The following is a 26388-nucleotide window of genomic DNA, read 5'->3' as shown; positions in this document are numbered from 1 at the left end:
GCCGACGCCCGGGGAAAGCGGCTCTGGCGGCGCGGGGCTGCGCGGGCGGGCGGCCGGCACCGCGCCCGTTCCCGGGGGGCTCCTGGGGGCCCGGGGGCGGCGGCACCCACCCCCGCGGCGCAGCCGGGCTTTTTCTGCTGAACCCACCCGGCCGCAACATTGCGCTGGGTTGTGGGTGGATTTTTTTTTTTTAACCTATTTTGATTGTTGTTTTTTAAGATGTTATCCCCGCCTGGGCTCACTCTCGTGTCCCGCCGTCTGTGCAGGGTCGTACCGGCCCCGCGGGTTCGGCCCGTTGCCGCAGAGCTCCCCGGTACGGCCCGCCCCCCAGGATGGACCGCACCGCTACTGCCACAGCCCAGCACCGCAGGGAGCGGGGGCAAAGGCCTTGCACAGCCCCTCGCAAGCACTGCTGGCCCCGGTGCCCGGTCCCGCTGCGCAGAGCCCCAGTGGCACCTGCCTTTTCTCTCTGAAACACCCGGCTCCCCGGCTCCTGGAACCGGCACTGGCTTTTGGGGCAGCTGCTCTTTGCTTGGGAAAGGTGGCTGGTGGTAGCTGAAGCGATGTGCCTGGGTTTCTGCATTGGACGTGAAGCTGGGCATGGACCAGTCTGTGCAGGATGGAGAAGCCACAGAACGATGCCAGCTGCAGAGCTGCCACACTCACCACCCTGCCATCCACCTTAGCAGCACAAGCAAGCCTTCATCTCCACTGCTGCATGTGGGCAGGTTGCAGCTTCGCCACCTGATTGTGCGTCCTCTTGGCCCCGAAAAGAGACGAGATCCCGAAAAGAGACGAGATGTCACATGGGAGCGCAACCCCACAGGAGCCGTGGCCTCCACGGTCGGCATTGGTGAGCTGTGTTCTGGGGAGGTGGACGGAGATCCAGCCCTGTCGGCCTGCGAACTCCTGGAGGTACTGCCGTGGCCTCAGATAACCACAGCTCGGTTGCAGCTGGAGTGCTGCAACATTGGGCTCTCAGCTACCCAGGTGCACAATCCAAGGCTCCAGTCGCACTCTCCAAACTGTCTGCTGCCATGCTACAAGATTAAAATCCCGGTGAAAAGCAAAACGAGAGAAACACCACAGAAATTGTAAAAGAGCTGAATTAAGGAAACTGCCGACAACTAGCACACAGCTACAAGAGAACCTTACAGCGTGTAATAGTATCAGCGATCTTAAACCCATTCCTTTGCCTTACAATAACAGCCAGCTTCAAAAGTGGTGATACTGCACGTGCCTGGATTTGTCTGCAGGGTGCTGGTGGAAGATTTGGGCTGAGAATCCAGCGTTAAGCATCCCCGTTCACAGAAAGGCCAGTCACACCATTCAGACTGTCAGGCAAAAGAACCTCGCGCTCTGTCCCATACGTAGTTCAAGACTGTTGTACTGTGAAGGAAAGTGATGACTGGTCAGTGGTGAGATATCCTGTATTTATTCTGTAATTCAGCAGTAACAGTAATTTTGCTGTTGTGAAAACACAATAACCAGACTGCAAAGAGAAGGAACAGCATTACAGACTTAAACCTTCTGCTTACAGATAACCAGAACATGGGAAGTAAATTTCGATTACTGAGTAAGCAAGAAGTTACACAAAGAGGCTTTTCTTTAACACATCTCAAGTTTTCTTTGCTATTTTTTCTGGCTTTAATATTTTGATGCTAACACCTTTATTAAAAAAAAAAAAAAAAGTAAAAGGTTTTGCCATGGTTGTTAACAGCACTCCACAGTGTAAGGGACCACGCTGTCCTCTACAAAAAGAGGCATTGAAAGTCCTCTCCCATTAAACATCTAGGTTTTACGTGGAGAAAAAAAAATTAAAAACTGAGCAGAAAGACCTAAGGGGAGGATAGAGCAGATGAGATAAAAACGCTCTCTGTCACAGTTTGTTTTTCCAGTACAGCTGTTTGCATGCACCACGCTATCTTCTTTGTGGACTTCTGAAAAAAAAAAAGATGGTCTTCATTAGCATCGGCGAGAGTTAGAAACGGGCTGTAACACAGGGAGGCATTGCGTTATAGTTAATGGCTCAGTTCGACAGAGAATTGTTGCACATTAACTAAGGCTAAGCTGCAGGGGAATTCCAGGAAAAACAGGTAAGCCAGCTGCAGAAATATCAGACACTTTAGAGTGCTGTAAGAATAAATGGAAATCGCCTGAAATTATTTCCACCAATTTTTCCTTGCAAAACAATTAATCTGAGCATGCATAACGCTGACTGTATTTCACATTCATTCTTTTGCAGGCAAAAAAAAAAAAAAAAAGGCAATGTCATATCAGAATCATTTAAAAATTCACACATACAAGCTACTGTACAGGAAAAACAAGTGTTTTGATAAATACACAAAGAAAAATTAAAGCCAGTTGTGGAACGATTTCTGGAGCAGGCTGGTACATCACTTGGGAGGTTGGTAAGTTGTGTTTTCTTATTCAGATTCCCACATCGTGGCCAGAGGGCCAAGGCTGCCCGGGCCTGGGTTTGTGGTACGAAGCGTGCGTTGGGATGGACGGGCACGAGACCAGTCCCTGCAGTACAGATGGAGTATTTCACCTACAGAAAAAGTTTCTCCCTTGTTAGAAAGATCACATCCCCTGCCGTGGACAAACTGCGTCTCCAGACTGCTTCCATCATAGCAAGGTGAATTTCACGGTGTCTCTTCTATGCTATGTTTATTTAAAGGCCTTATGAAAAAGTAGACTTTATAAATAGTATAAAGAGGAAAACCACAAGGCTTCAAAAGTCCGACACATTCACTTGTCCATATAAAAACAGAGACCACAATTTAAAGAGAAGTCATCAGGTCAAATCTTATCTGTACCTAGGGTATGTGTGCCGCTGTATACGTAGTGTTTGCAAATACGTCGTGTTTCTAGAATAGCTTCCATGACACAACAGCGGATAGTTGGTTTTCCTCTTAAGATGCCCGCGGTTTCCGCTACCCTTCGCCACCGCCGCATGAGAGGTTCCAAGCGAGGTTAATTAGCAGCTGACTAGTCTCCTTCTAGCTGAAGGAAGTATGCATAGATGTACTCGGTAATTCTCAGTTGTAACAGCGAGATCTTAAATGCAACGCTTTAAAGAACTGTGAAAAAGTAATTCTGAACCCAAGTGTCCCTTCGGAGTGGGAATTCCCTTAACGATCACTGGGCTTTACTGGAGGAGCATGTCCCGACTCAGGAGTTGTTCTGGGTCTGTTTTTGGCTAGCAGGGTACAGCTCTCACTGGGACTCGCTCTGGAGCCAGATTCCCCAAAGGCTACAGCCAGCGCAAGGTGGGCAGGTGTGCCCAGGCTGGGTGGGCACACTCTGCCGGCCCACCGGCACCGGGGGAAGTCGGGGCGCTCCACCGCAATCCTTATTGCATTGACTCTCCCCGCCGCCGGAGCCCGATCCCCCCTCGCTGCTGCGCAGGCCTCAGTATTTACGCAGGACGCTGGATTATTTTCCCCCAACCATTCGGCTGAGCCGAAGTTTAACAGTGCCACTTCTCCACATCGGCCCAAAGGAAACAAAACACGCTCTGGCGCTTTATTGCCTCCGGCTCATAAGGCAAGCGGGGGTCCCGAGGAGCCCCCGCCGGCCCGGCGCGGCACACCAGGCGAAGTGCAGCCATGGTCGCGGCGGTGCTGCCCGCCGGGGCCGGGGCTGGCGCAGCTCCGGCAGGCCGGTCCGTGAGGCGTGGCCCGGCGGGCTCCCGCCAACCGTCCCAACAACGGCCGCCGCCGGGCGCGGGCCGTCGCCGCCGTCTCAGACGCTGACGCGGGGCCCGGGGTAGGGCTCGCCCCCGCACCAGAAGTCGGCGGCCTGCGGGGTCTCCATCAGCCACACCTCCCGCGGCAGCCCGGGCGGCTCGGCGCCCGCCGGCGGCGGCGGCCCCTCCAGCAGCCGGTAGTAGTGGCAGTCCCGGCCGTGCTGGGTGTCGTAGGGCGGCGCCAGGATGTCGAGGAAGGCAGCGGGCCCGTCCACGGCGTCGATCTGGTGGAGGTTGTCGGTGTGCGGCGAGAGCAGGCAGGGCGGGGAGGCCGGCGTGTACTGCTGCCGGGAGCGGAACAGGGCGCGGTGGCAGGGCCCGCCACCGGCGGCGGCGGGCGGCGGCGGAGCGGCGGCGGCTGGGGGCAGCGTGTCCATGCAGGCGATGCGCAGCGTGCCATAGAGCACCTTCAGCATGCCGTTCATGCCCGGGTGGTCGTGCAGCGGGATGCAGGCGCCGCTCCGCAGCAGGAACACGCCCATGCTGAAGCTCTCCGTCTCGCAGATATGCATGTAGCTGACGGGCGGCACCGCGCCGCCCCACGGGAACCCCCCGCCTGCCGCCGCCGCTGCTGACGGCCCCCGCGGCGCCAAGTGCAAGTCCTCGGCGCGCACCTCGTCCAGCAGCTGCTGCAGCCGGTGCAGGTTCTCCCCGAAGGCCGGCCCCGCCGGGCTGCGGAAGGTGAGCCGCGCCTGCCGCGCCACCCGCTGGATCAGGGAGGCCATGTTGTCCCGGGGCATGGCGGCAGCGACCGACCGGGCCCCGCCGCGGCAGGCGGTCCACTCGCTGCTTCCGCCTCCTCCTCCTCCTGTCCCCGCCGCGCAGGCGCGCCCTTTGCCGCCGTGCACCACGGGGCTCGTAGTCTTGCCCGCCGCCGCTCCGCAATCCCTGCCTCTCCCCGCGGCCCCGCGGCGGCGGAGAGCTGGGGAAGGGCGGGGAGGAGGAGGACTGCGGCTCCCAGTAGGGCCGGCGGAGGTGAAGGGCTGGCGGGGCTGGCCGGCTCCTGGAGGTGTACAACGGGGGTCGCCTGCCGCCGCCATCTTAGCGCCGCGGGCGGTGAGGCGAGGCGAGGCGCGGAGTCCGGGAGAGGGCCGCTGCCCGGGTTCCCTGCGGCGGGGCGCTGAGGGACGGCGCGGACGGGCGAAGTCGCCCAGCGGCTGCGGGGGCCCGGGCCCGAGCACGAGCACGAGCACAGGCGCGGTCTCGCCCGCCCCGGGGACCAGCGCAGTGCCCTGCCTGCCGGGACGGGGCAGGCACGGTAACGAACAAAGTTCCCGTGCCGCCCGCTGTCTCCCGTGTAGCTGCGGGAAGGGCGAGGAGAAGGTGCGGGAGGAGCTTTTTACTTTTCTTGTAGTTTAGCCATGTAAAACTGACCACTGTAGCACAAGTACAGCCTCACGGGCGTACAACAGACAACATAAACAGTTTATTTTTGATCACTAATTATTTGTTACAGCAGAGCCATTTTGTCAAATCTACCAGATTTCAACTTATTTTCTGATACTGCCTGTCCCACTGGAGTATTGGATCGAGTTCTTGCTGTACGGCGTGTGCCGTCCTTAATGTGTTTCGTTATCATCGCTGTTGAATGTGATTGTATCTGAATTAATTATCTTTAACCGCAGATGAGCACTGAACGAGCACATGGAGTTCCAGGCGCTGATCCTCAGAGAATCCACATGTGACAGAAAGGATGGATGGTCTTTGGGCTCCGTTCCAGCCTGGTGGAGCCTGCTTGTGATTGTTTCAGGCTGATGTACAACATGGGTACAGCATTTATTCTGCCAGGGCATTACATGCAACATTTTATTTAATTTATATATCTGTGACAACGATCTTGTTACCTTCTTTCTAATACACGTGACTGCGCATAGTGGATCATGCCTAGAAAATATTGTGGTTTTGAAGTCAGAAATTAACCTGTTAGTGCTGGGACTTGTTAAACAAAGTCAGGCTCCAATTACAAAAATACACAGGCTCATACCACCTTGAGTTCAATTATTTAAGTGGGTGTTCAGCACCTAAGTACCATGGTACTTAGGCCCAGCTGGTTAGGATTCTGAAAAACAGCTGAATGATAGTACTCAACCAAATAGGACTTTACTGGTTGCAGCCCACGAAGTTAAAATAATTTAAAGCCAAGATAAGCCAATGTGTGTTCTTGATTAAAGGCAAACTCGAGTCTTAAGATATGCATTAAACTTTGGGTAAGATATATGTGGCCTTACAGTGTTCTTACATATTATACATTAATCAGAAATATAGGTGGCCTAGCAGAGGATGAAATACTGATACTGTAAACAAAGATCAGTGACTTGAATCTCTTTTCCCAAACCTATTTCCCTCCTTCTATAAATAAGTTTGGTGCACAGAATGCAAATTTAGGTCATGGCATTATTACTTCATCTTCATAGAGGAGGATGTTAATTTGAGTTGCTGCTTTCAAGTTCCATCTGAAGCTACAAAGGATTGCTGCCTTCAGCTGTTTCATGTTCACACATCAGTGTTTAAAGTCTTTCCTCTCTCCAGTGCCAGTATTGGCGGCACAGGATGAAGATCAGGTGAGCATTTCTATGCCTGGCAGGAACAACTATGCCTGGCAGGATAAGGGGGTAGACATCTTGAGAGGTAGAGTCTTTAACGGCCTGTTCACTCCAGTGAACAGCTGAGGACACTGACAGTCTCACCACTGCTGCATTGATTGGCAGCTTTTGTCAGATACCAAGGGCTTTGGAAGGCTCCGTGTTCACTGTGCTCTTGTATTCAGTCCCTTTCTGCAGGGGCAGTCAATTTAATTATGGAGGTATGGACTGGAATTTTTGGCAGTTATCAGTGATAATGATAATTTATCTCTTTATTGACTTAAGCTGTGTATTTCTGTCCTGCCTCACCAGTTGCATTTTATGCTTGCAAGTGATTGCTAGAATGCTTACTTTTGAACACATGGTTTCTTTTTCTATGCAGCACAAAGATTAGCCATTTTGTGGAAACAGAAATGCTTGGTTGTGGTAGGACATTGTGCACTTGGAGTAATACGCAGTTGTAAGAAAGATCAGCAGGAAAACAGGAATCCTGAGTTCTGATCTCAGCCTGATCTTGACTTGCTGGGTGATGTTAGGTGAGTTACTTGACCCTTTAGCGCTTATCACTCGGTAAACCATGAATCATACGTCCTGTGTACAAGGATGTTTATTAAGATTTAAGGACATCTTTAGTGAACATTCATGTTGCCATGTTAAATTGGTGATGAGGTTTATACTGTGCGTGACTGATCACCTTATGATCCTCAATGTTTTTACTGTATTGATTTCCATTTCTACCAGATACAGACAAAAATGTGTCCTTGGCACTTAATGTTCCAGTTAAATGCTATATCACACCCACATTTTTCAGTGCAGTAATAAAACAAACAAACAAACAAACCCACCAAAACCAAACCCAACCTTAAATGGAAAGCAGGCTGTCCAGCCAACTGACAATTGACATGTTTTTTCTTCTGAAAGGCCCTATTATTAGCTGAACTCTACCATCTTGAGTGCACGTGAAGGGAAAAAAAAATCACAATATAGTTGCTTGCCTGGGCTTTGAGACTGCGTTGTGTTGGTGATGCAATGACCAAAGTTCAGCCCAGTGGTTTTATGATACAACCAGTGTGAGTGAGGTCAGGTTCAGGTTACGGTTTTGGTCTCCTACTGTGTTTGTTTTTTTCCCCCACACAGAGAAAGAGAATGTGTTGAGAAGTGTTAAAGCTATGTTTTCCTACCCAACTCCCACTATTTCTGGGCTCCTCTCCTTTCTACCTGAACTCTCCTGTGGAATTGACAGCTTTTCACTGTTTTGTTGCTGTTATGTGTTAGAGTTCCCCTCAAGTTTGTGGAATATCTTTTGCTCATTTTCACTTTCTTCTAGGGGTTGCTTCCCAGATCCTCTTAATTTGGTTTCAGAAGTTGAAATTACCGGTAACCATCAGGTAAAACAACAGTCTTGAATGGATGAAAATGACAGCTGCCTGCTTAGAAGGTCAGTTGTTAGCTGTAATTAAGTGTTGTGTCACAATGCTAGAGTATTTTACAAGGTGTAGAACTTGGACAGGCAGTACAGAAACCATTCTCAGTCATAATGTTGCCAACGGCTGCAGATTGTGTTTACATAGGACAAAAAATAAGAATTTGTGTCAACGTATTTTTTGCACTCTTCCTGCTAGCAGTTCTGCAAGGGTATATATTTTTTTTTTTCACAGTTACCACCAATCAAGGACATAGATACGAATGCTAGCCAAACATGATTCAGATGAGAACAAGACTAAAAAGAGAAAAGACAACATGTCTGTAATATTTGCTGGCTCTCCAGTAATGGCTTACGTAAAAGTTGGTTATCAGTTATTCATCAGAGAACTTATATATCAGTAGAAACATAGAGGAGTGCTAGATATAACTGTACTGAAATCAAAAGGAGAATTAGGTTCGTATATATACCAAACTTCAAGCAGATCTACCTAACATGAAGACTCCCACCCACCTTTACCACTTCACTGACACACATCCTGTATTCCACTAACCACGTAATTCACCCCTCGCTGCACCCTTCATTTGTTGTAGCCTCTCAGTGAAATGCCCTATTGCTATATAAAGCGCATCATTAATGAATTTTATTGACAGTTTGCTACTGAACAGCCTAGAGCGGGAGTTGGAGTGACTCAGAGTAGGAAAGGCTGTGCAGCATGCAGCTCCCTGTGTGTGAATTTGCAGAGATAGTGAGCCTCATTCTGATCTTCTGAGTTTAGCTCCGCTGATTTCACGCTTTCCACTGGTGCAAGTCTGACCTGTGCTGATGTCTCTGACGCCTCCCACCCAGGTTAGACTGTGGTGATGGCTGCTGTGAGTTAGTCATGGCTGTGTGCCTTCTGAACTCTCTGACTGTCTAGGGCTGATCCTGGGTGTGAAGAAGAAGGTGTTTACCAGCGTGGGTAGAAGCTGCTCTCCCTCCATGCGCTCCCTTCTCAGTCTGTAGTTTGCAAGAAGGCATCTCTGGCCAGAGCTGCTTGTGTGGTGTCGCTTAGCCACTGCAGCTGTGGAGCTGCGCGATACTTTTGCCAATTGTATGCAGTGATGACAAAAAAGAGAGAGAAAGAGAGGGAGAAATCCCCTGGTGGTTGGGAAAAGAGTTATTACTTGACTTTTCTAAGTTTTTCATTTATCTGCAATGTTTTCTAAAGATAACCTGATTATATAATCTGGGAAAAATATGACCTTTATGTCTAAAACTTAAAAATATATTAAAAACTATTGTTGAAGTGTCCAGAATCCTGAGTGCTCAGATACAGGCAGGAAGGTAAAAAAAGTGGTGGGTTTTTTGTTTGTTTGGGCTTTTTTTTGAGCTGAAAAAAACCCACAGCTCAATTTGCAAGTGTAATTCTGAGTCCACAAAAAGCTGTATTATTGCTCTTTTTTATTGCTGGCATAACTTTCAAAATAAAATATCAACAGGGATGCGTATGGATACTATGTTATGAAGAATGTAATTAGAAATAAATGGGAGTCTTTGATTAAACTGGTTAATCTTACAATGTACGGAACACTGTCATTTGGACCATCGCTTTTATTCTTTTAACTAAGAGTAGAAAAGACACAGTTTAAGATGTGATATGTTTACTTGTGATTTCTTCCCTGTATATCTTTATCTCTGGTTGTATTAAAATCATTTGATATTTGATATTTTACATAAGTGCATTCAAAAGTAGTAAAATGTCTAGAAGTAATTTATCATTTTATTGGTATGAGTTACTGTTGACTTAAAAGCTGACACAACCTGTTAGGAGAGTTGAAATCTGTTTCCTGGGATAGCTGGTACAGAATGAAAGTCATTCATACTTGTCTGTAGTCCTGATGCTCTATTAGCGTGAGGGGGTTGCTTCATCCCTGAAAGGTCCTGGCTAGTGGTGAAGTGGAGCATCCAGAGTCTGTCCTGCTCTCGCTATTTCTGGGGCTCAGAGTGCGGCCGTCTCCACCACTTTTGAAACCACTTCCATGTAGGTCCTTTGAATTCTGTCACCATCACTGGCTGCCAGACCCATAAGGCTGCTCTGGCCTCTGTTACATCAGTGCTGAACTCCACTTGGTTTTTTTCTCTCTCTGTTACTTTTTCAGAGAATGCCGAGGGTCCCATTTGGTTGCTCAGTGGGAGTGTCGAGGGTGGGAGAAAACTTGCAAGGTCACCTCTGTTTGGAAGCAGCTCCCTTGGCCTCCAGCCCTCCCCTCAGCAGCTGGCTTTCAAATGGCAAGAGAAGGTTTTGTTGATACGACCCAGGGGACAGGCCCGCTTAGCGTACGAAGGCTCTGCAAAGTGCTCGTTGTAGGGCTGTGATGCGAAAAGCTGCTCCCTTGCAGGGAAAGCCTTCTGTTTCTCTCTCGGTGCATGTCCGTTCTCCCACTATCGCTGACTTCAGTGCCGTATTTACTTTTGCCTGCTTGGAGATAGTGCCGTATATAAGCACTTTTGTACGAGGGTAGGGTGTGATCCTGCTCTATTACAGTCTGAGCTGCAAGTAGGTCGTTTACTAACTGGGCTCCCTGAGGGTGTGAGGTGTGGGCCTGCCACTCCTTGTGCTGCACTAATTAGTGATCACACACCAACTTTTAGGCAACCTTAGTAGCACACTTTGAAGTAATCCCATTTCTGTGGCTTAAAGAGTTACTGCTGTGCTGCTGAGTCACTAACCTGCCTGGTGCTCACTCATAGCCTTCCCTCACTGCCAAAAATGCTGTAGCACAGACTATCTTTAAGCTAAGCCTTTATATCAGGAGTGAGGACTGGGTATCGTCGTCACACAGGTGATAAGCAGTAACGCATGAAGCTGTAGTAACTGGATTGCCTTTGGTTATACATATAACACAGGATTTTAAGAATTTATTTTCAGCAGGAGAGAACTTTTTGAATTTCTTAACGATTTGGGGTCAAATTTATCCCAGTAGAGATCTATTCAGGGTTAATCAATAGTGCTAAATTCAAGAAGGAAAGAATAAGTAATTTTTCAGGAATAGCCAAGGAACATTTTTCTGTTTTGAATAAATAGTACATACATTTTTTTTAATGGAAAGACTTAGTGTTCAGCAGAAAAAGAATAGCGAAATTTAGTGAGTAAGGTATTTAGTGGGACAGGGAAATTTCTTTCAATGTTTTCAGGTGTTTGTAGTGTTGAGGTTAGTTGGTAAATCCAGTAAAATCCTTTTTTGTCCCATAGGAGAAGGGTCCAAATTAAACTCGAGGCCTCTGGGAGGAGGAAGAAAGTTTTATGCAAGTGTTTTGAACAAGGGAGGTGGACTGAGGGAAGCAGAAGAAAATGGCCAGGACTCACAGGACTATTACAGCCACCCACACAGTGGTATTTATCTCTCTTTAAGTTGTGATTATCAACCAGGATTTGACTACTTCCAAGACAAAATTATTAAAATACAAGAACATAAATTAAAAAATCTTGGCAATTACTTAGTAGAGGGAAAAGTTAGTCAAGGAAAAGAAAAGGAAGGAAGAAGTGCCAGTGTGGAAGAAATGTCGGTGAAAGAAATCAGGGGGATGTTCCGGAGAAGCAGCATGCAGAAGTGACTCAATATTTGAATGTTCAGGGAATGCGGCAAGGAGGGAACAGGGCAGTTGGGTTCCATGACGTACGGTTGCAGGATGCAGTGTCACAGAGACACACAAAGGCATTTGGAGAATTAGTGTTATGTGTAGGCTAGGTTTTGAAGTTGGATTGAAATGATGATATTTTAGTTTCTTTAAAAATGAAGAAAGTAATTTTAATGGTGTGTTTGAGGACAAAGTGAAAAGTCACAAGTTTGGAAATGACAAATGCTTGCGGGAGCTATAAACGTGACGTTTGCTGGTTGTGCTCTACTACTCAGAGCATTTACGTGACCACTTGTTCTTTTTCTGTTAGAATAATTTACTTGTCAGTAACATACCACTTCTGCACTATGCTAGAGTATGCATAGGTATATCTTCAGATGATTGAGGAAAAATCCGAAATGTTGCCAAGGTATAAAGGGAAATTAGTTCAGATATTTAGTATCTAGGTTTTACTTTGCATTTCACAGCAAGATAGCAAAAGCGTGGCAGGTTTTTCTTGGAAAATTAGGATGCATTCCAGCAGAGACTCAGCTTTTTCCTAAAAAATAGCTTCCACTATTCCCCACAGCTAAGTATTTAGAGCTTGCAGGATCAGGGCCTAGCAAGCCACACATCCTTCTTACTGGTTTTTTTTTTATTTATTTTGTTGTTTGGTTGGTTGTTTTTTTTTTCTCCAGGAATACTAAATTCTCCATGTCTCCATGTTAAAATGATTGGAAATTGAACTTAGGGGGAACCTAGCATGTGATTACTTTTTTTAGATAGAATTTTCTTCGTAGCTGAATTGGACAGAGTCTTTTTTTTTTTTTTCTCCCAAGCCAGATGGTAAATGATTCAGTACTTTTAGCAGTGGAAAAATTATTTATTTTCTTTCCTCGGTAGTTGGTGTGAATGTACTTTTCTTTATCTATTTACATATTATGTAAACACACTTTACCAGCATTTATGTACATAGTTTACAGTCCTAATCCTGCAGAGAGCCCTGTATAGGCAAAGCCTTGCACGTAGAGGGAGTTGACGTTGCTTTCGGAGAGCTGTTCACATGGGACTCATGGCAGAACCGTAACTGTATTTGTATTTTTATGTGTACACTTAGATTTATGACACTGTGCAAGGATGTCAACAGAACCGTAAGTCCACAAAACAGTTGAGTAACTTTGTGCGCTTTACTTTTTTTCTCTTAACAAAATCTCTGGGGATGCCCTTGGTCTCTTCTGCTGTCTTCCTGTGGTAGGCTATAGTCCTTGTGACTTTTGAGTTAAAGCTAAGTTAAAGCTACAAGCTTTATCCGTGTTACAGAGTCTTGGGGTGAGTTCTTCCTGTCGTGCAGGGGGAATGAGGGCCTCATTCGTGTGACGTTTTGGACTTGTACTGATGCTACTAGGGGGTCCTCAGAAGGGATTCCAGTAATGGTGAAAAATACATGGGAGAGTATTAAAAAAAAACTTTTCACATGTGTACCTGATTTCTCAAGGTTATCTGCATCTATGTTTGTGTATATACAATGTTAAAACTGAATGCTAAATGCAGTGCTTTTCCTTCTTTTGTCTTAAATAAAACATAGATGTAAATCATATATATGTCTAGTCAGCATATGGATATGTGAGGCTGAACGGAAGGATCTGAAGCTGATAGTAGCCTACATTATAGGGAAATAGTATGTTACAGGGTCCGGATACTAATTCCTCATACAAGAAGGTACAAGCAAAGTTGCCCATGTGGCCTTACAGTTGTCCTTTCCAGGTAGTTATGAGCTGTCTTGTAAATTTGATATGCTTTTACTCTAGCTTTGAGAATTAAGACGTTGAATGCATAGAGTCATACTGCTGCTTTACTGAGGTGATAATGCTCCACTTCAAAAATAGCAGTCAGTTTCTCTGTTTACAAATCTAGCTGAACACAGTTGGAATGGGATTATCCAATTCTTCTCTTGGTTCTTGCCTCATCTATGCATGCTTCAGTTGTGTCACGGCATTTGTGCAGAGCAGCTGGCCCCTTGCCTTGTTTTCCAGCTTTACCAGAGAGTTGAAATCCAGTTCTTAGCATCTCCCTCTTGAAAAATGTGACAATCTTCTGCTTCTGTGAATTCTAGCGTGGAAAAAGACACACATGAATTAGCATCAGAAATACTGTGCTGTGGCATGTCAAAATTTTCCCCTCAATTAAATTATTCAGTGGAAGAGTGGCAGAAGAGGGCCCTTGAAATTAGCACTGTTTTTTTGACACAGATCAGTAGTCAAGCTGGAGTGATTCGCTGTGCCTTGTATTTGCGTAATAAATTACTTTTCTTTTTATGCAAGGGGAGTCATTTGGGGGAGTTTGCCTCTCAGGCTATGTGGCTGTTGATGTGGTCACGTAAGGTGGCAGAAAATGCATCTGCAGAAGGACGCATAATCCTGCAGGATGCTGCTGTGTGGGGTGGCGTGTGAATCCCGTCTGAGGTCAGGCTGCCTGCTGGGAGGAACGAGAGCTTGTTTGGCCAGCGCTGTCTCTGTGTTACGTCCCGAGGGCTGTACCTCTGGACACAGAATCATAGAATAGTTAGGGCTGGAAGGGACCTTTAAACAGTCACATTTTTTATAATTGGGAGTTGCTTTATTACATTACCAGAAAGAAATATAAGCACAAAGCAACAGTTATGAACTTCTAAACGCTATATCTGTAGAAGAGCGGAGCAATAACTTGGAACCCAGCTGTGTGGGCATGCAGGGACAGTGGGATTAAGATTTCTGTTCTCTCAGACCGTTGCTGTGCATACTCTTGCGGTGGTTGTAGCTGCCTCCTGACTGGCAGCAGAGTGCTTGCTTCCCAGAGCCACAGTCCCTGGTGTCCCCTGGCATCTAGCCACATGTCCCTGTCCAGGTGTTGCACTGGGACTAGCACTGTGCCTGGGAGTGTGGCAGTGGCTGTGACGTGTGGAGTAAATGAAGGGAGTCCAGGAGAAGTTAAACCAGGTGATCAGTCAGTCAGGGAGAATGGGGAAACTCTGCCCTCAGTGCAGAGGGCTCTGAAAAAACAGGGTTGGAGACCCGTTATCTGTTATCTCCTGTGAGCCCCAGGGAGTAAATACTGTGGAGAAAACGTGACTCAAAGCTTTGAGGACTGAGTAATTGCTGGAAGCTCTAGATTACTTAGGACGTAAGCATGCACTTATCAACACTGGAGGTACTGAAAGGAGTTTCTTCTGGCTTCAGTTAATAATAGGGCACGCTGTGTACAGTTTGTCTGCTTGATTGGTTCATTTTATTGTGTGTAAATACACCGTAGAAACAATTTTGTCTTTTGTTCAGTGCTACTCAGCTGGCGTTCTTCTTGTAAATCCTCTGAATTAAGGAGAATAAGTAACTTGCTCTGGTCCGCCTGTGAAACAAGGTCCATTTAAAGTAAAGGCTCGCAAGGGGTATGGTGGGACTGCAGAGGAGTTAGAAGGACGGTGAGCAGAGGAGGCAGCGTGTGCAGCAGAATGGAAACCTCCAGGCCACGTGCGCCTCAGGCACAACAGCTCGCCGGCGATGTGAGTTGTTTCAGTGAAAAAGGAGTTCTGCTCTCCCATGTGTGGTACGAAACTCAGGCTCCACTGATCTTACTGAAAATGACGTGGTTTTGCACCGGGGCAAGTGAATCTGGCCAACTGTTAATAGCTTTTTGTATTTGGGGCTGAAATAAAGTGGCTGTGTATGCAAATAATTGTGCAAGTGTGATTCCAAAGTGACTTATAAAAGGCAAATTCAATATTTCATTGCTGGAAATACAAACTGTTTGGCACAAAACTCCTGGTTTGGCTGAGCTGTGCTTGACCTGTGACAGAGAGAGCAAAGGTGATTTTAAGTCCTGGGATCCAAGGGACCAGTCTGTAATATGACTCAGCTGTGGCAGAGTCAGCACATTGGCTGCTTTGTAATCACAGATGCTTATTCTGTGTACAAAACCAGTTGATTAATTACCTTTTATTTCCATTATCTCATCTCAATCTTTATGTGTGAATCTGAGCTATTTTACTTCAAGGGGACGGCATATAACTAGAATTTTTAAAAAATGATTTGATAACAAGAAGTTGGTTGTTTTGATATAAAGATGTTCTGATGCAACCAAAATGATAAAATTGGTTAAATCTATGTGCAGAATCTGAATACTTTGTGGGAAGCCTAATAAGTTGAAAATAACCTTTCTTCTACACTGTCCCCCGCATTTCTTGCAATATTTTGACCCGTGCCCTGGAACAAGGATAGTTTAGCTCTTAGAATATAAAAGAGACAATTAGAAGCAATCACGTTGCTGTAGCTTAACACACTGTCAGTCCTCAGCTGTGCTTCAGGAACTGGCTGAACTTCAGGAACTCTCCTCTCATGCCCTGTGGTGAGATGATACCTGCTGGCTTAAGCCATCTTCATGTTCTTAAATTCTCCAACTGTGGTAAGTTTGAGAACCACTTTCTCACGAGTTATCAACTGTCCTTATGCCTAGAAATGTAGTCATCCCGTTCAAACTCCTGAAAGCAGAGAATGTTTTTCCTTAGGCCAGGATGTAAAAATACTTTCACCTTTCAAAGAGCCTCCAGAATTTGACAAAGTAAATTTTACTTTTTACTTTTGTGAACTTTTTTTTTTTCTTTTTTCCCACCTTCCATCGTGTAAAAGTGATGGTACAAGTGTGGATGGTGTGGAGAGACATCAGATTTTGTTGGGACAAAAATGTGAGCCCAGAGCTGATGGGGTATGTCTGAAAATACGTGGCAAAAGTTGTACTGGCTGAGAATCAAAAGCTTGCATTCAGTTGACATAATTGGAAGATGCACGCGCGAAGTGAAAGTACTATGTGGCCTTCAAGCTTCTGTTCCTGTGGTGCATGAGGTTTTATACTACACAGAATAATTGAACTATTCACTTTTCTGGGTAATTTAGATAAAACTGGTATCTGATCTACTCCAGTCTGCTCTGTCTGGGGTATGCCTCCATGACTTTAAGGAAGTGGAACTTATGCACAGCAAGGAAGTTCTTTGGATGGAAACATTGTAATGCAGGACTCATTAACTGATTATAAGTTTTAAAGAAATGAATACACCAGTTGCTGCTCGTGTAGATCATAGAAATAACTTGCAAGAATCATCTATTTTATGATTCTACGAATATGTTCACTGAAGTGAAATATTCTCTAAAATGCTAGCTAACAGGTTACTTGTGCTTCTTTACTGCAAAAGGAGTATCTTTTTCCCTAAGCCAAATGGAAAATTAGATTTTCTTCTTATTTAAGTATATGTAGAGTAACTGTGAAAGTTGGTTGGGTAGCACTGATGTTAAGTATCCCCAGTGGAAAATCAGGCCCAGTGCTTTTTTTGTGTGTGTTTGGCCAAAGCAAGCATTTTCTGTTGCTGATTGAATTCCCCTTGTCTAATATACAGAAACACTGACACTGTATCAGGAATATGGTCTCTCTTATGCCCAACCATGCAGAAAATCATGCAATCAAGTTCCCTGTTTGTGTGTGCCCCCTCCCTTTAACTGTCCTTTTAGATGCAGGCTCTCTGGGACAGGAGCTGTCTGTCACAGTGCCCGAGCCTGTGGGCGCTGCTGGAATAAAGCAAGCAGCTTTCCTTCCACACTGCTGTTGGGAGGTGACTAAGGGCTGAGCTGGAAGGCTGATGAGTGGCTGGCTTGCTTTTCTAGGTGAACCCAAAGAAGCAGGTGGATTATATGAGGAATCTTGTGTTGCTCTGGCTGGCACCAAGTGTGGCTGGATACATCAGAAATGCCAGAGTAGCTCAGCTCTGAGCCCTGTTTTGCATCTAGGGCACCAGTCTCCAGGGAACTGAGGTTACTAGACTGGAGGATACCAGTTGCATTAAAAGGCCAGTCCCTGGGGGTTTAGGAGCGACAGCAGAATAAATACTTACAACTTGCTCTCATTTTGCATGGCACAGGATTTGTTCTCCCTTACAGATGACTTCTCCAGTGCTTCTTGGATGTGCAGGCTGTTCTGTGATTGCTACTAAAGCCTTGATTCGATGCCTCTGGTATGCTGTGGGCCAGCAGATCCGCATAGCAGCAGGCCCACTAATCTTTCTGCAGAGAGTTAAAGGTGTTTTGGAGAAACTGAGTGATTCAAAAGATCACCTCTCCCTTCTCTGGCAGTTCCCTGAATTCGAGGTGTCCCTTGTCTCTGGCACAGCTGGGCAGCAGGCTGGGGAGGAATGTGGCACTGGTTTTATTGTCTTTCACATGCTTAGTGCTGCTGATGTAAGGTGCTGTAAGTGTAGGGTTTTTGAGAGGAGTTTTGTAGGTGAGGAAGAAGCATTGCTATCGGGTAAACTGGAGGGGGGTAGTACTTTGACCTCTTGGCACACAGGAGGCTGGAGAGAAGGAATAAGACTTAGTGTGGGGTAATTGTACAATGTACCCAGAGCTTGCAATTTACCTCAGACCAGATTGGAAATGTTCTGCTGTTTTTCAGTAGTGCTTACAAGCTGGGCACCTGACTCACTGCCCAGAGCACTGACAGTTTGCCCCCTCTTGTTTGTCATACACACCTGCAGACCTAATACTTTCCTTTTGGAGAACACAGCACTCTCCTGTCCTGTGAAACAATGCTTCTCTTTTGCCATTCTCATGGAGATGTGGCACGATGATATCACTTCCTAGCGAGAGGCTGGTGAATCACTTTGTTGGTGTTCATGAATCATTTCTTTGCTACCAGTTTCTGCACTGGTCTTAATATAATTCTGAAAAGCAAAAATCATAATTTCAGAGACCTTTTAGTTCTCGTTAAAGAGACAATACTGGAATTATCTCATTGCATAACATACTGAAGCCAAGCTCCCAGCATGCTGCAGAAGAGCTCTCCCAAATCTATTTGCATAGCTGAAAGTATTGCTACCTCTCCAATCGATCCCTCCCCGGCAATGGAGAGCTTGCACACAGCAGGGCAGGGAGAGGAAGTGTATGTGCTTGTCTCACAGGTTCTGGTGGGTAGTCCGATAACTTAGCTTAAAGTTGAAAGCTCTGCTGTGGGTCTGATAATCTCTTGCACGGGAGTGGAAGTGCTCTGAGCTGTGATGGCTAGGTGTGCAAAGACTTTTCTGCTAGTTGAGAGCCTCTGATATTTTATTGCCTGCCTAGAAAGTGTGACTGGTTGTTCATTTCCATCAACTTTGCGCCTCGTGGTCTAAAGAAGGCAGGAAGCAGGAGTAAGCGAGTCCCTCAGAATTTCCTTGTCCAAGGGGAGAACAGACGACAGGCTTTGTGGTTGTATTGGGGAATGTCAAAGGTCTTCGACATGCATCTTCTTATGCATTGGCACAGGGCGTTTTCCTGGGGAAAAAGGATTTGCACATGGTGTGAATACGATCTTGTGAGGGTAAAGGCACTTGTGGTCTATTCTCGGCAAAGCCTGAGGCTGCTTTAAAGTCTTTATGACAGCACAAATCTTCTGTCACCTGCCGGGCCGGGAATTGCACGGGAAGCGCAGAGGTGCCTTTGCCCATTACCTTCTTTGATGGGCCAAGTGTCCCTCCCTCACAAAGATCCAACTCATTTCTCCAACCAAGCACTGCACGTGCTCCAGCAAGCCCACAGCTGCACTCAGAGGGTATTTCCCTATTGTTTTGTCTTGACTGCTAATGCCTTTCCCTTTCTCTGTGACACATTGCACGTTGCCAGCTGGTATTTGTAACATGTTCAGTAGAATTTTAAAATTAAACTTCTTTGGAGGAGGTCAGCATGCCATGGGGGACACGGCCTGCGTGTGGGCAACATCTGACAGATTCCTGTCACTGTTACCCAACAGCCTTGTCAGAAATGACAGCACCTGCCTGTGGACTGCATTAACATAGTGATACCAGCCAAAATGGGAAGTGTTGATGGTATTGTTTGCCCTGTGTGTTCGTATTCATAGTCCCTCCCCACTATGAGAGGCACAGTGTAAATGTCTGGATGGATACTTACATGAGTTAGGGTAATGATACCAGATACCATTTAGTTCTGAGCAGCCAGTGTGTCATTATGGTAGTAGAAAAGCAGCACAGAAGGTTGCTTAAGAGTTTTTCAGTCATCAATGATTTTGCTGCACATAGGCAGGTAAAGAGGTAACCTGCCTAAAAGATTTCTCACTCCACAATTAGTGTCAAGGATCAGATCTTCCTGATTCATTGCTGGGAAGCTCTTTCTCACAGTTATGGTGTGTCTACATGTTGGAGATTTTTCTGTTTAATTTCATTTTTGTGATGGATGAAATAATTTGAAATCTGTTGTTTTGTTTTTTTTATATCAAAATGCTATTTGACTCTGCCAATGGTAGAATCATAGACACATAGAATAGTTTGGGTTGGAAGGGAACTTGAAAGGCATCCAGTCCAACCCCTCTGCAAGGAGCAGGGCCATCTCCAACCAGATCAGGTTGCTCAGAGCCCTTTCCAACCTGGCCTGGAATGTTTCCAGGGATGGGGCATCCACCACCTCTCTGGGCAACCTGTGCCAGTGCTTTACCACCCTCGTTGTAAAAAATTTCTTCCTTATGTCCAGTCTGAATCTACCTCCTTCTATTTTAAAACCATTACCTCTTGTGCCATCACAACAGGCCCTGCTAACAAGTTGCTCCCCATCTTTCTTATAAGCCCCCTTTAGGTACTGGAAGGCTACAATAACATCTCCCCGGAGCCTTCTCCAGGCTGAACAGCCATTAGTGTGTTTCGGGTATGTTATTAGCATGCCATAGCAAGATGTTGGTTTGTGCCTAACAGGCATTCTCAAAATAGCCATTGCTTCACCCTCTCTCTAAGCTTGTCTGCAGTCCAAGGCACTTAATTTTCCATGTGGTCCTCTGTCAGCATCCCGTTGTAAATTATCTGCCCTTGTAAGACACAGCCTGATTTTTCTTACTCTGTGCAATGGAACTACTGACCATTGAGTTTAGCAAATCAACTTGGTGTTAATAGAATAGCTGTGAGAATTTCCTAGTTGCATGACTTGTACTTATTTTGTAAGTTTTGTAAGGCTGATGGTTCCCTGCTACCCTGATCTCAAATGCATGACCTTGGAAAATGGGTTGATTTGAACATAACTTTTTTTCATTTGCAGCCCCCGGAGGACTGTCATTGCAGGGTTGCCTTGTGACTGTGGTGAGTTAAGAATCAGAGCCCAGCTGAAATTCCTGGACCAAAGGATACGATGGCTATTAGTAACCTTGCTGCCTTTTTAATATTGTTTTTTTTTTCTAAACAATATCTTTTTGCATTGTGTATGGTCAGTGTTTTTGGGAAAAAAAAGTTATTTCTTAGGCACCTATTAAAATTTAAGAAAATAGTGGGTCATCTTCCCCATTATGTGCACACCTTCTCCTTCCATATGCTTTAGTATTGTGAACTGGTCATCTCTTTCCATTGTTATGGGAAAACATTTAAGTAGCACACCATGTTATAGACAAAGGAAGGAGAAATCCAACAACTTTGTATTCTGTAGGAGCTCTCCATCTATGTCCGGCAAAAGTAGCAAATATGAAATGTAGGCCAACAGCTAAGGAGAAGGGAGCGAAATTACAGCTGCTAAATAAAGACAGATTGTTCAAAGAGGCAGGAGGAAGGACAGAGGATACTTGGCAAGAGAGACCCAATGATACAGGTCATCTTTACTCCCATTGAATCTGAGTGTTTTCTCAGATTTATTATGGAGATACGACATCCAAGCCCTCCCAGGGAGAGAGATCTTAGCCCAAAGGGCAGCATGGGATAAGGCTCAAAGCACGGAGAAGAAAAGTAGACACGCAAGAAGAAAGGGATTAAGAAAAGTAGATGGACTGAGAGAGTGAGTAGGGAAGAAGAAAAGCAAAGTCCTATCCCAGGCTGGATAGGACTGTGTAAATGTGAACTGGGGTCTTGAGCAAAGTCAAAGGGACTTTTCCCAAAGATGGTCTCAAGTCCAGCACAAGAACTTGAATTTGACCTGAACGTAGAGAGAATTACAGCAGTTCTGCTATGTGTTAGGTCTGTATTTGGAATTTCAAGCTTTGTTTTGCCTCTGGAGTCCTCAGTCTTGCACAGTCCCATTACAGCAGTGGTAGGCAATGCAGTTTTAGTTAGAACGAGTTCCTATCCTTGGGCAGCTGCAGCAATCGTGCATTTTTATTAAAGGCTGTGCCCAGAGTGAAGGTTAGCTGGTGGAACAAACAGCAGCTTTTTGGAAAGCAACACTGAGTTTGCCATAGGCATGACCCAGTAGCATTTTCCCCTGCCAAGCACTGGGACTGTGTGTGGAGAGCCCAGTTTGATGAAATCTGGGGCAGCTGAAGGACAGACAGGCTATTCTAGTGCTTGCTTGTCTGCTGGAGAAGGTGGAGGCGTACCTGTGCAGCATAGGGAAGTGCTGCTGCATGCTGAAACTTCCCCAAGAACTCTGATTAGAAGATGCAAATGTGGTGCTTTAAAAAAGGTAATTTACTGATGGAAGGAAAACTAGTAATGAGCTGAACAGTTAGCTTGTCTTTCACCTTTCTAGATATTTTAACAGCTAAAGGTTAAAATTAATCTAGAAGAAGTTGGAGCATTAATTTGAGGCTCTTAAAGTCTTCCTGATCAATTTATGATGTTCTTCTGGAGGAAGAGTGTCTTATTTCAAGCTAGCTTAACCCTCACTTTATTATTGTTAGTGGTCAAATTAATTGCTGTCTTTGTCAGAGATCACAAACCCTCCACAAATCTGGTTGTATTTAAGTATATGTTTTCATTTATTGAAAGGTGAAGATGTATTAAAAAAAATAAAGGAACTTTGATGGCAGTTTGTTGGAGTGAGGAATCAAAACTGGATTTTCAATACATCTTAGTAATGTATGTGAATCCATGTGTATCTGAAATTTTATATGTATTTTAAGATTTTTCTCTTGTTCCACTTGCATCTCTTCCTCTCTTCCCAGTCATCGTTTCAAAAATATCAAGGAACCACAACTGAGCATTTTTCCTGTTCCCACCTGTGCTTTGAGATGCGAAAGAATAACATTAGCACACAGAGACCTTGACTTCCTCTTGAATTCATCTGGATGATTTTATGAGACAGTCCACTGCGCCTGTGATCAATCTGAGAGCAGCTGATGGCGAGCAACACCAAGATATGGTACTGGGCTGCTGATCAATTTTGTATCTTTCAGAAGACTTGAAAAATTAGATGCATGAAACATCACTCTCATAAGCCACAGCCTTACCATGAGGGCACTAGGGCAGCCACGACTGTACAAAGTATCTTCACCAGCAATCTTTCACCCTCTGTCAAATCTTTTCTTCTTGAAGGTAACTGTGGGTGGTCTTCCTTTGTCTAATTTCTGTAAATTCAGTACATCACTTTCTAGTTATGCAGCTGATACTTGTGTTTATATGAATGGCTATTTAAAAAAAGAAAGATCAGATGTTTGTTGTTTCATTTCAACATAAATCAAACTTTGTACTCACAGAGCAATTCTAGTTTAGCCCCAGGAATAGCTTTAGTATTGCTAAGTGTCTGGAGAGTATTGACTACAGAGACATGATTTTAAGCAGGCTATAATAGTTTCTACAGCTGTTAACAGTTCGCAGAAGAAAGGCAGTATTATTCATCGGTGTTTAAAATGTGCATGACTTGCATTGCACAGAAGTCAGATTGGGAGAATGTCAGAATTTTTTTTTTCTGAAATTCTGCCAGGAAAGTCTTCAATAACTGGGGAAATTCTTTTCACTGGTGAAATCAACATGCAGCACATTGTGTTATTATAATTGCTTATAGCTCACCATGAAAGTTGTCTTTGTGTGCGTGGATGTACGGCTTGTACTGTTTTGTTTTTATTTATTCTGCATTCTTTATTATAATGTTCTTTCCTTTTTTTCCAGACCAGAAAGATTGTTATTGAGCCTTCCACAAAGCTGAAATAATGCTGTGTGTTAAAAAAATGTTAACAATTTGAAGAAGTTATAAAAATTTATAAGTTGACTGAATGCTTTGGAAATTTCTGCATATTTTAATATAAATAGGTAATGCAAATGTTTGTTCTTTGCATTTAGAGGTGGGTCTCTGTTTTCTAAAGGTCTTGTATATAAATTTGATTCTTACAATTACTTTAGAACAAACCCACTATTTTTTCAGATTGTATAATAGGAAAAATGTATTTGAAAAGACACAGAACATACATGGTTATTTCTGAATGTCACATAGTCATGAAATTTAACACAAATACTATCAGTTGTTTGAATGACTTCATTAAGTGCATCTAGGGGACTGCCTGCAGCTGAGGTCCTTCCATTCAGTTCTGTGGGTCTTGGGTTGGCCCACAAAGAAAAAGACCGTGCTGCAGCTAACTGAGAAATATGAGGAAATGGTTTCTTTATAGATAGCGTGAAGTTCAAGATTGCGTTGGTAGAACTTGCATAGAAATTCAGGCACAGAAAATCAAAGAAAACACAGAAGAAGAGTTTTTTCAGATTAATTTGGTGTTAGTGATGAGCTTGAGCTTTATTTGTAACTCAAATCATAAAACAGACCAAGAGTATACAAAAGAAAGAAAGGAAGAGTAGAAATAGGTGAAAGGGAAGAGGTGAGTGACAGCATACTGGCAGGTGAGCAAGGTGACAGGTGACAGTTTTAACAAAGACTAGTCCAAAATAGTAACCATTCAAATGTTATGATCCACTGGAGCTGCTGGTTGGGTAAATATCTGAAAAGACAGCCATCAGGCTGCTTTTTGGGGAGGTTGGAGGGGAGCAATGTGGGTTTTGGGTAGTTGTACAGAGTAGAAAGAGTTTAAGTTTCCCTGAAGGAGAATGAATGTCTGATACTCAAGGCAATTTCTCCACAAGCAAGTGTGAGGTCCCCTGAACTGCATGCTGTGTGGCACTGGTGTGCTCTGCCTGTGCTGCTGGGGTACCTCCTCCAGCTCCGTTTCCTCTGAAGGGAATCTGGTCTGCACGCTCAGGGGCTGCTCCGTGACGCACAGCAAAGCACCGTAAGTGGGGCATTTGAGGGGCTGGCTTCAAAAGGGCACTGCTGCTCCACGCTTGAACACTAATGCAGAAGCACCTTGCCAAACTTTAGGATGGGAGTGGTGACACAGGACAGGGCAGAGGGGAATACTCAGAATACACTAATTCCTGTTATAGATGCTGGCAGCACGTGGAGCGGAGAGCAGTGAAAGCCCAAAGAAGCATAGCACCTGAAGAAGTCACCAGGAAGTGCAGGGTAAGCAACTCCTCAGGAAAGTTGGTGCCTATCTTAAGGTTACTGTAGTTTAGTATTTCAGGAGGGATTCCTTCCTGACGTATTGCCTGTGAAATTTTGATAGAATCAGTTTGTAACACCAGCTTCATTAAGAAATGTGCAAAACTAATACGCAAGAGTCCCAGGTTTTATCGCGCAGTTTTTATAGATCTTTTTCTCAAGACATTCTGGAACGTACTTTGCTGTGTTGAAAGGCCTCCTTGGTGGTTGTGAGCAGTGCTATGAAATAACATTACTGCTAGCTGGTGGTTTGCTCTGTAGAAAGCTGGTTATATTTTTCAAAGACTGTGTTCCAAATGGAGTCACTATGGTAAATGAACCCTTTAAAACTTACACCAACAAAACTGAATTTGGTTCAGGAAACAGTGTTGATTCTTCAGTCTTTTGTGAGTCACTTCCACTGTAACATTATCAGGAATCATTCATTTTTGAGTGTTAAAAATGAGTGGTTGGTAATGGGGAGTTATCATAGATTCAGAGGTATTTCCACCTTCCCTGTCAGTGTGCCACTTCATACTGTATTTATTCTCACAGAGCCTGTTATGTAAAACCACCTTTTTACAGAGCAAAGGCACAGAGAGAATAAATTATGTAGATAAGTCAGTGTAAGGAAATATGTTGCAGAACTGATCTTGAGTTTCGTCAGCTTACGGTGTTTAGCTGCTGGACTAGCTCTCCTCTTGTTCTCCAGCACAGTTATATTCCTTTCTTGCTACGGCTCTTGGTCATCCCATCCAGCACAGCCAAAAAGGCTGCCACCGATACAGCAACCAGGTGAGTCTGAACGTTATCAGAAAGCTGATAGGATTCTTAGCTTTAGTGACTGGATTCTGTCAAATAATGTGATGATTAGCTAAGACAAATGCGTCTAGTATTTAAGTGTAGCATGTTTATGTATGCTAACACTTTGAAGACAAGGAAAGCAAAAAATGTATGGACAATAGGCTCTTGTCAAGAGCTGCTGTCCTTACTACGAGCAATGGGCATACACAGGCATACACAACAGTTTGGCTTTTGAACTTTGCTAAAATGACTTGCTAATAAGATTTTGGCTTATGAAAGATGATGAAGTACACAAGCAGAACACAAATGTCTTTACTAGATCTTGTCAGCGGTTGTGAAGATAAATTTTAACAATGTTAGGATTTTCCAGGCTTCTTTCAAAATGACTGTATTGCCTTGCTAAATACGCTGATTGTTGTATGTCTTTGTCCAAGAACAGTTGGCCTTAATTGCTTCTGAGCAATATTTTCTTGGAAGCTCTGAGATAACAAAAGGCAATCCAGAGAAATCTGAACGAATCTCTACTTAGAAACTGTTCAATCCGTAAACGGGCCATGTTCAATCTGTAAAATATGTAGATTTTTTTTTTTTTTTTTTTTTTTTCTCTTAGGGAAAGGCAGAAGAGAGCAATAGGTGCAGGATGTGGAGGGAAGAAGCAGTGCCACGACCCTACAGCATTTCTGCATGTTGAGTCATGGAGTGACATTTAAACAATTCTCACTGCACCCAGTATGAAAAACTATGATGCAGGTCAAATTGCTGGCCGAGCTCAGAGAGAGATGAAGAGGAAAAAGGTCAAGGCACTTATCCATAGGTAGCCTTTCCTGTGTTTCAGATGTTGGGGAAGCTTACCAGAAAGCCAAATGGGTCTTTAATGCTTTTTTTTTTTTTCTTTATTTATTTTTTCATTGGGGGAATGAATGGTTCCGGACTTTCCATCTTTAGAGCTGGTGGTTTCCACACCGCAGTGATTCAGCCAGCATGAACTCTTGACCAAATCCCAGTTTG

The 26388-nt window shown here is 44.8% G+C and overlaps 1 protein-coding gene and 1 long non-coding RNA gene across 2 annotated transcripts; one reads left to right on the top strand and one right to left on the bottom strand.

The window, feature by feature from the left end:
* Positions 1 to 1419: 1419 nt before the first annotated feature.
* Positions 1420 to 4723, bottom strand: ADO (2-aminoethanethiol dioxygenase). The gene has a single exon (XM_086751899.1). It carries the CDS (start codon positions 4489 to 4491, stop codon positions 3748 to 3750), a length of 744 nt encoding a protein of 247 aa, XP_086608025.1. The 5' UTR covers positions 4492 to 4723; the 3' UTR covers positions 1420 to 3747.
* Positions 4724 to 6547: 1824 nt separating this feature from the next.
* Positions 6548 to 24552, top strand: LOC147600046 (uncharacterized). The gene is made up of 6 exons (XR_015259036.1): positions 6548 to 6869; positions 7661 to 7771; positions 20446 to 20486; positions 22274 to 22643; positions 23217 to 23357; positions 24480 to 24552. It is a non-coding gene; the product is annotated as an uncharacterized LOC147600046 (long non-coding RNA).
* The last annotated feature ends 1836 nt before the right edge of the window (positions 24553 to 26388 follow it).

Source organism: Chlamydotis macqueenii, chromosome 7 (genome assembly GCF_036417535.1).
Source record: "Chlamydotis macqueenii isolate bChlMac1 chromosome 7, bChlMac1.mat, whole genome shotgun sequence".
In the NCBI taxonomy this organism is placed as follows: domain Eukaryota; kingdom Metazoa; phylum Chordata; class Aves; order Otidiformes; family Otididae; genus Chlamydotis; species Chlamydotis macqueenii.
This window is presented reverse-complemented; position numbering and strand designations above follow the sequence as displayed.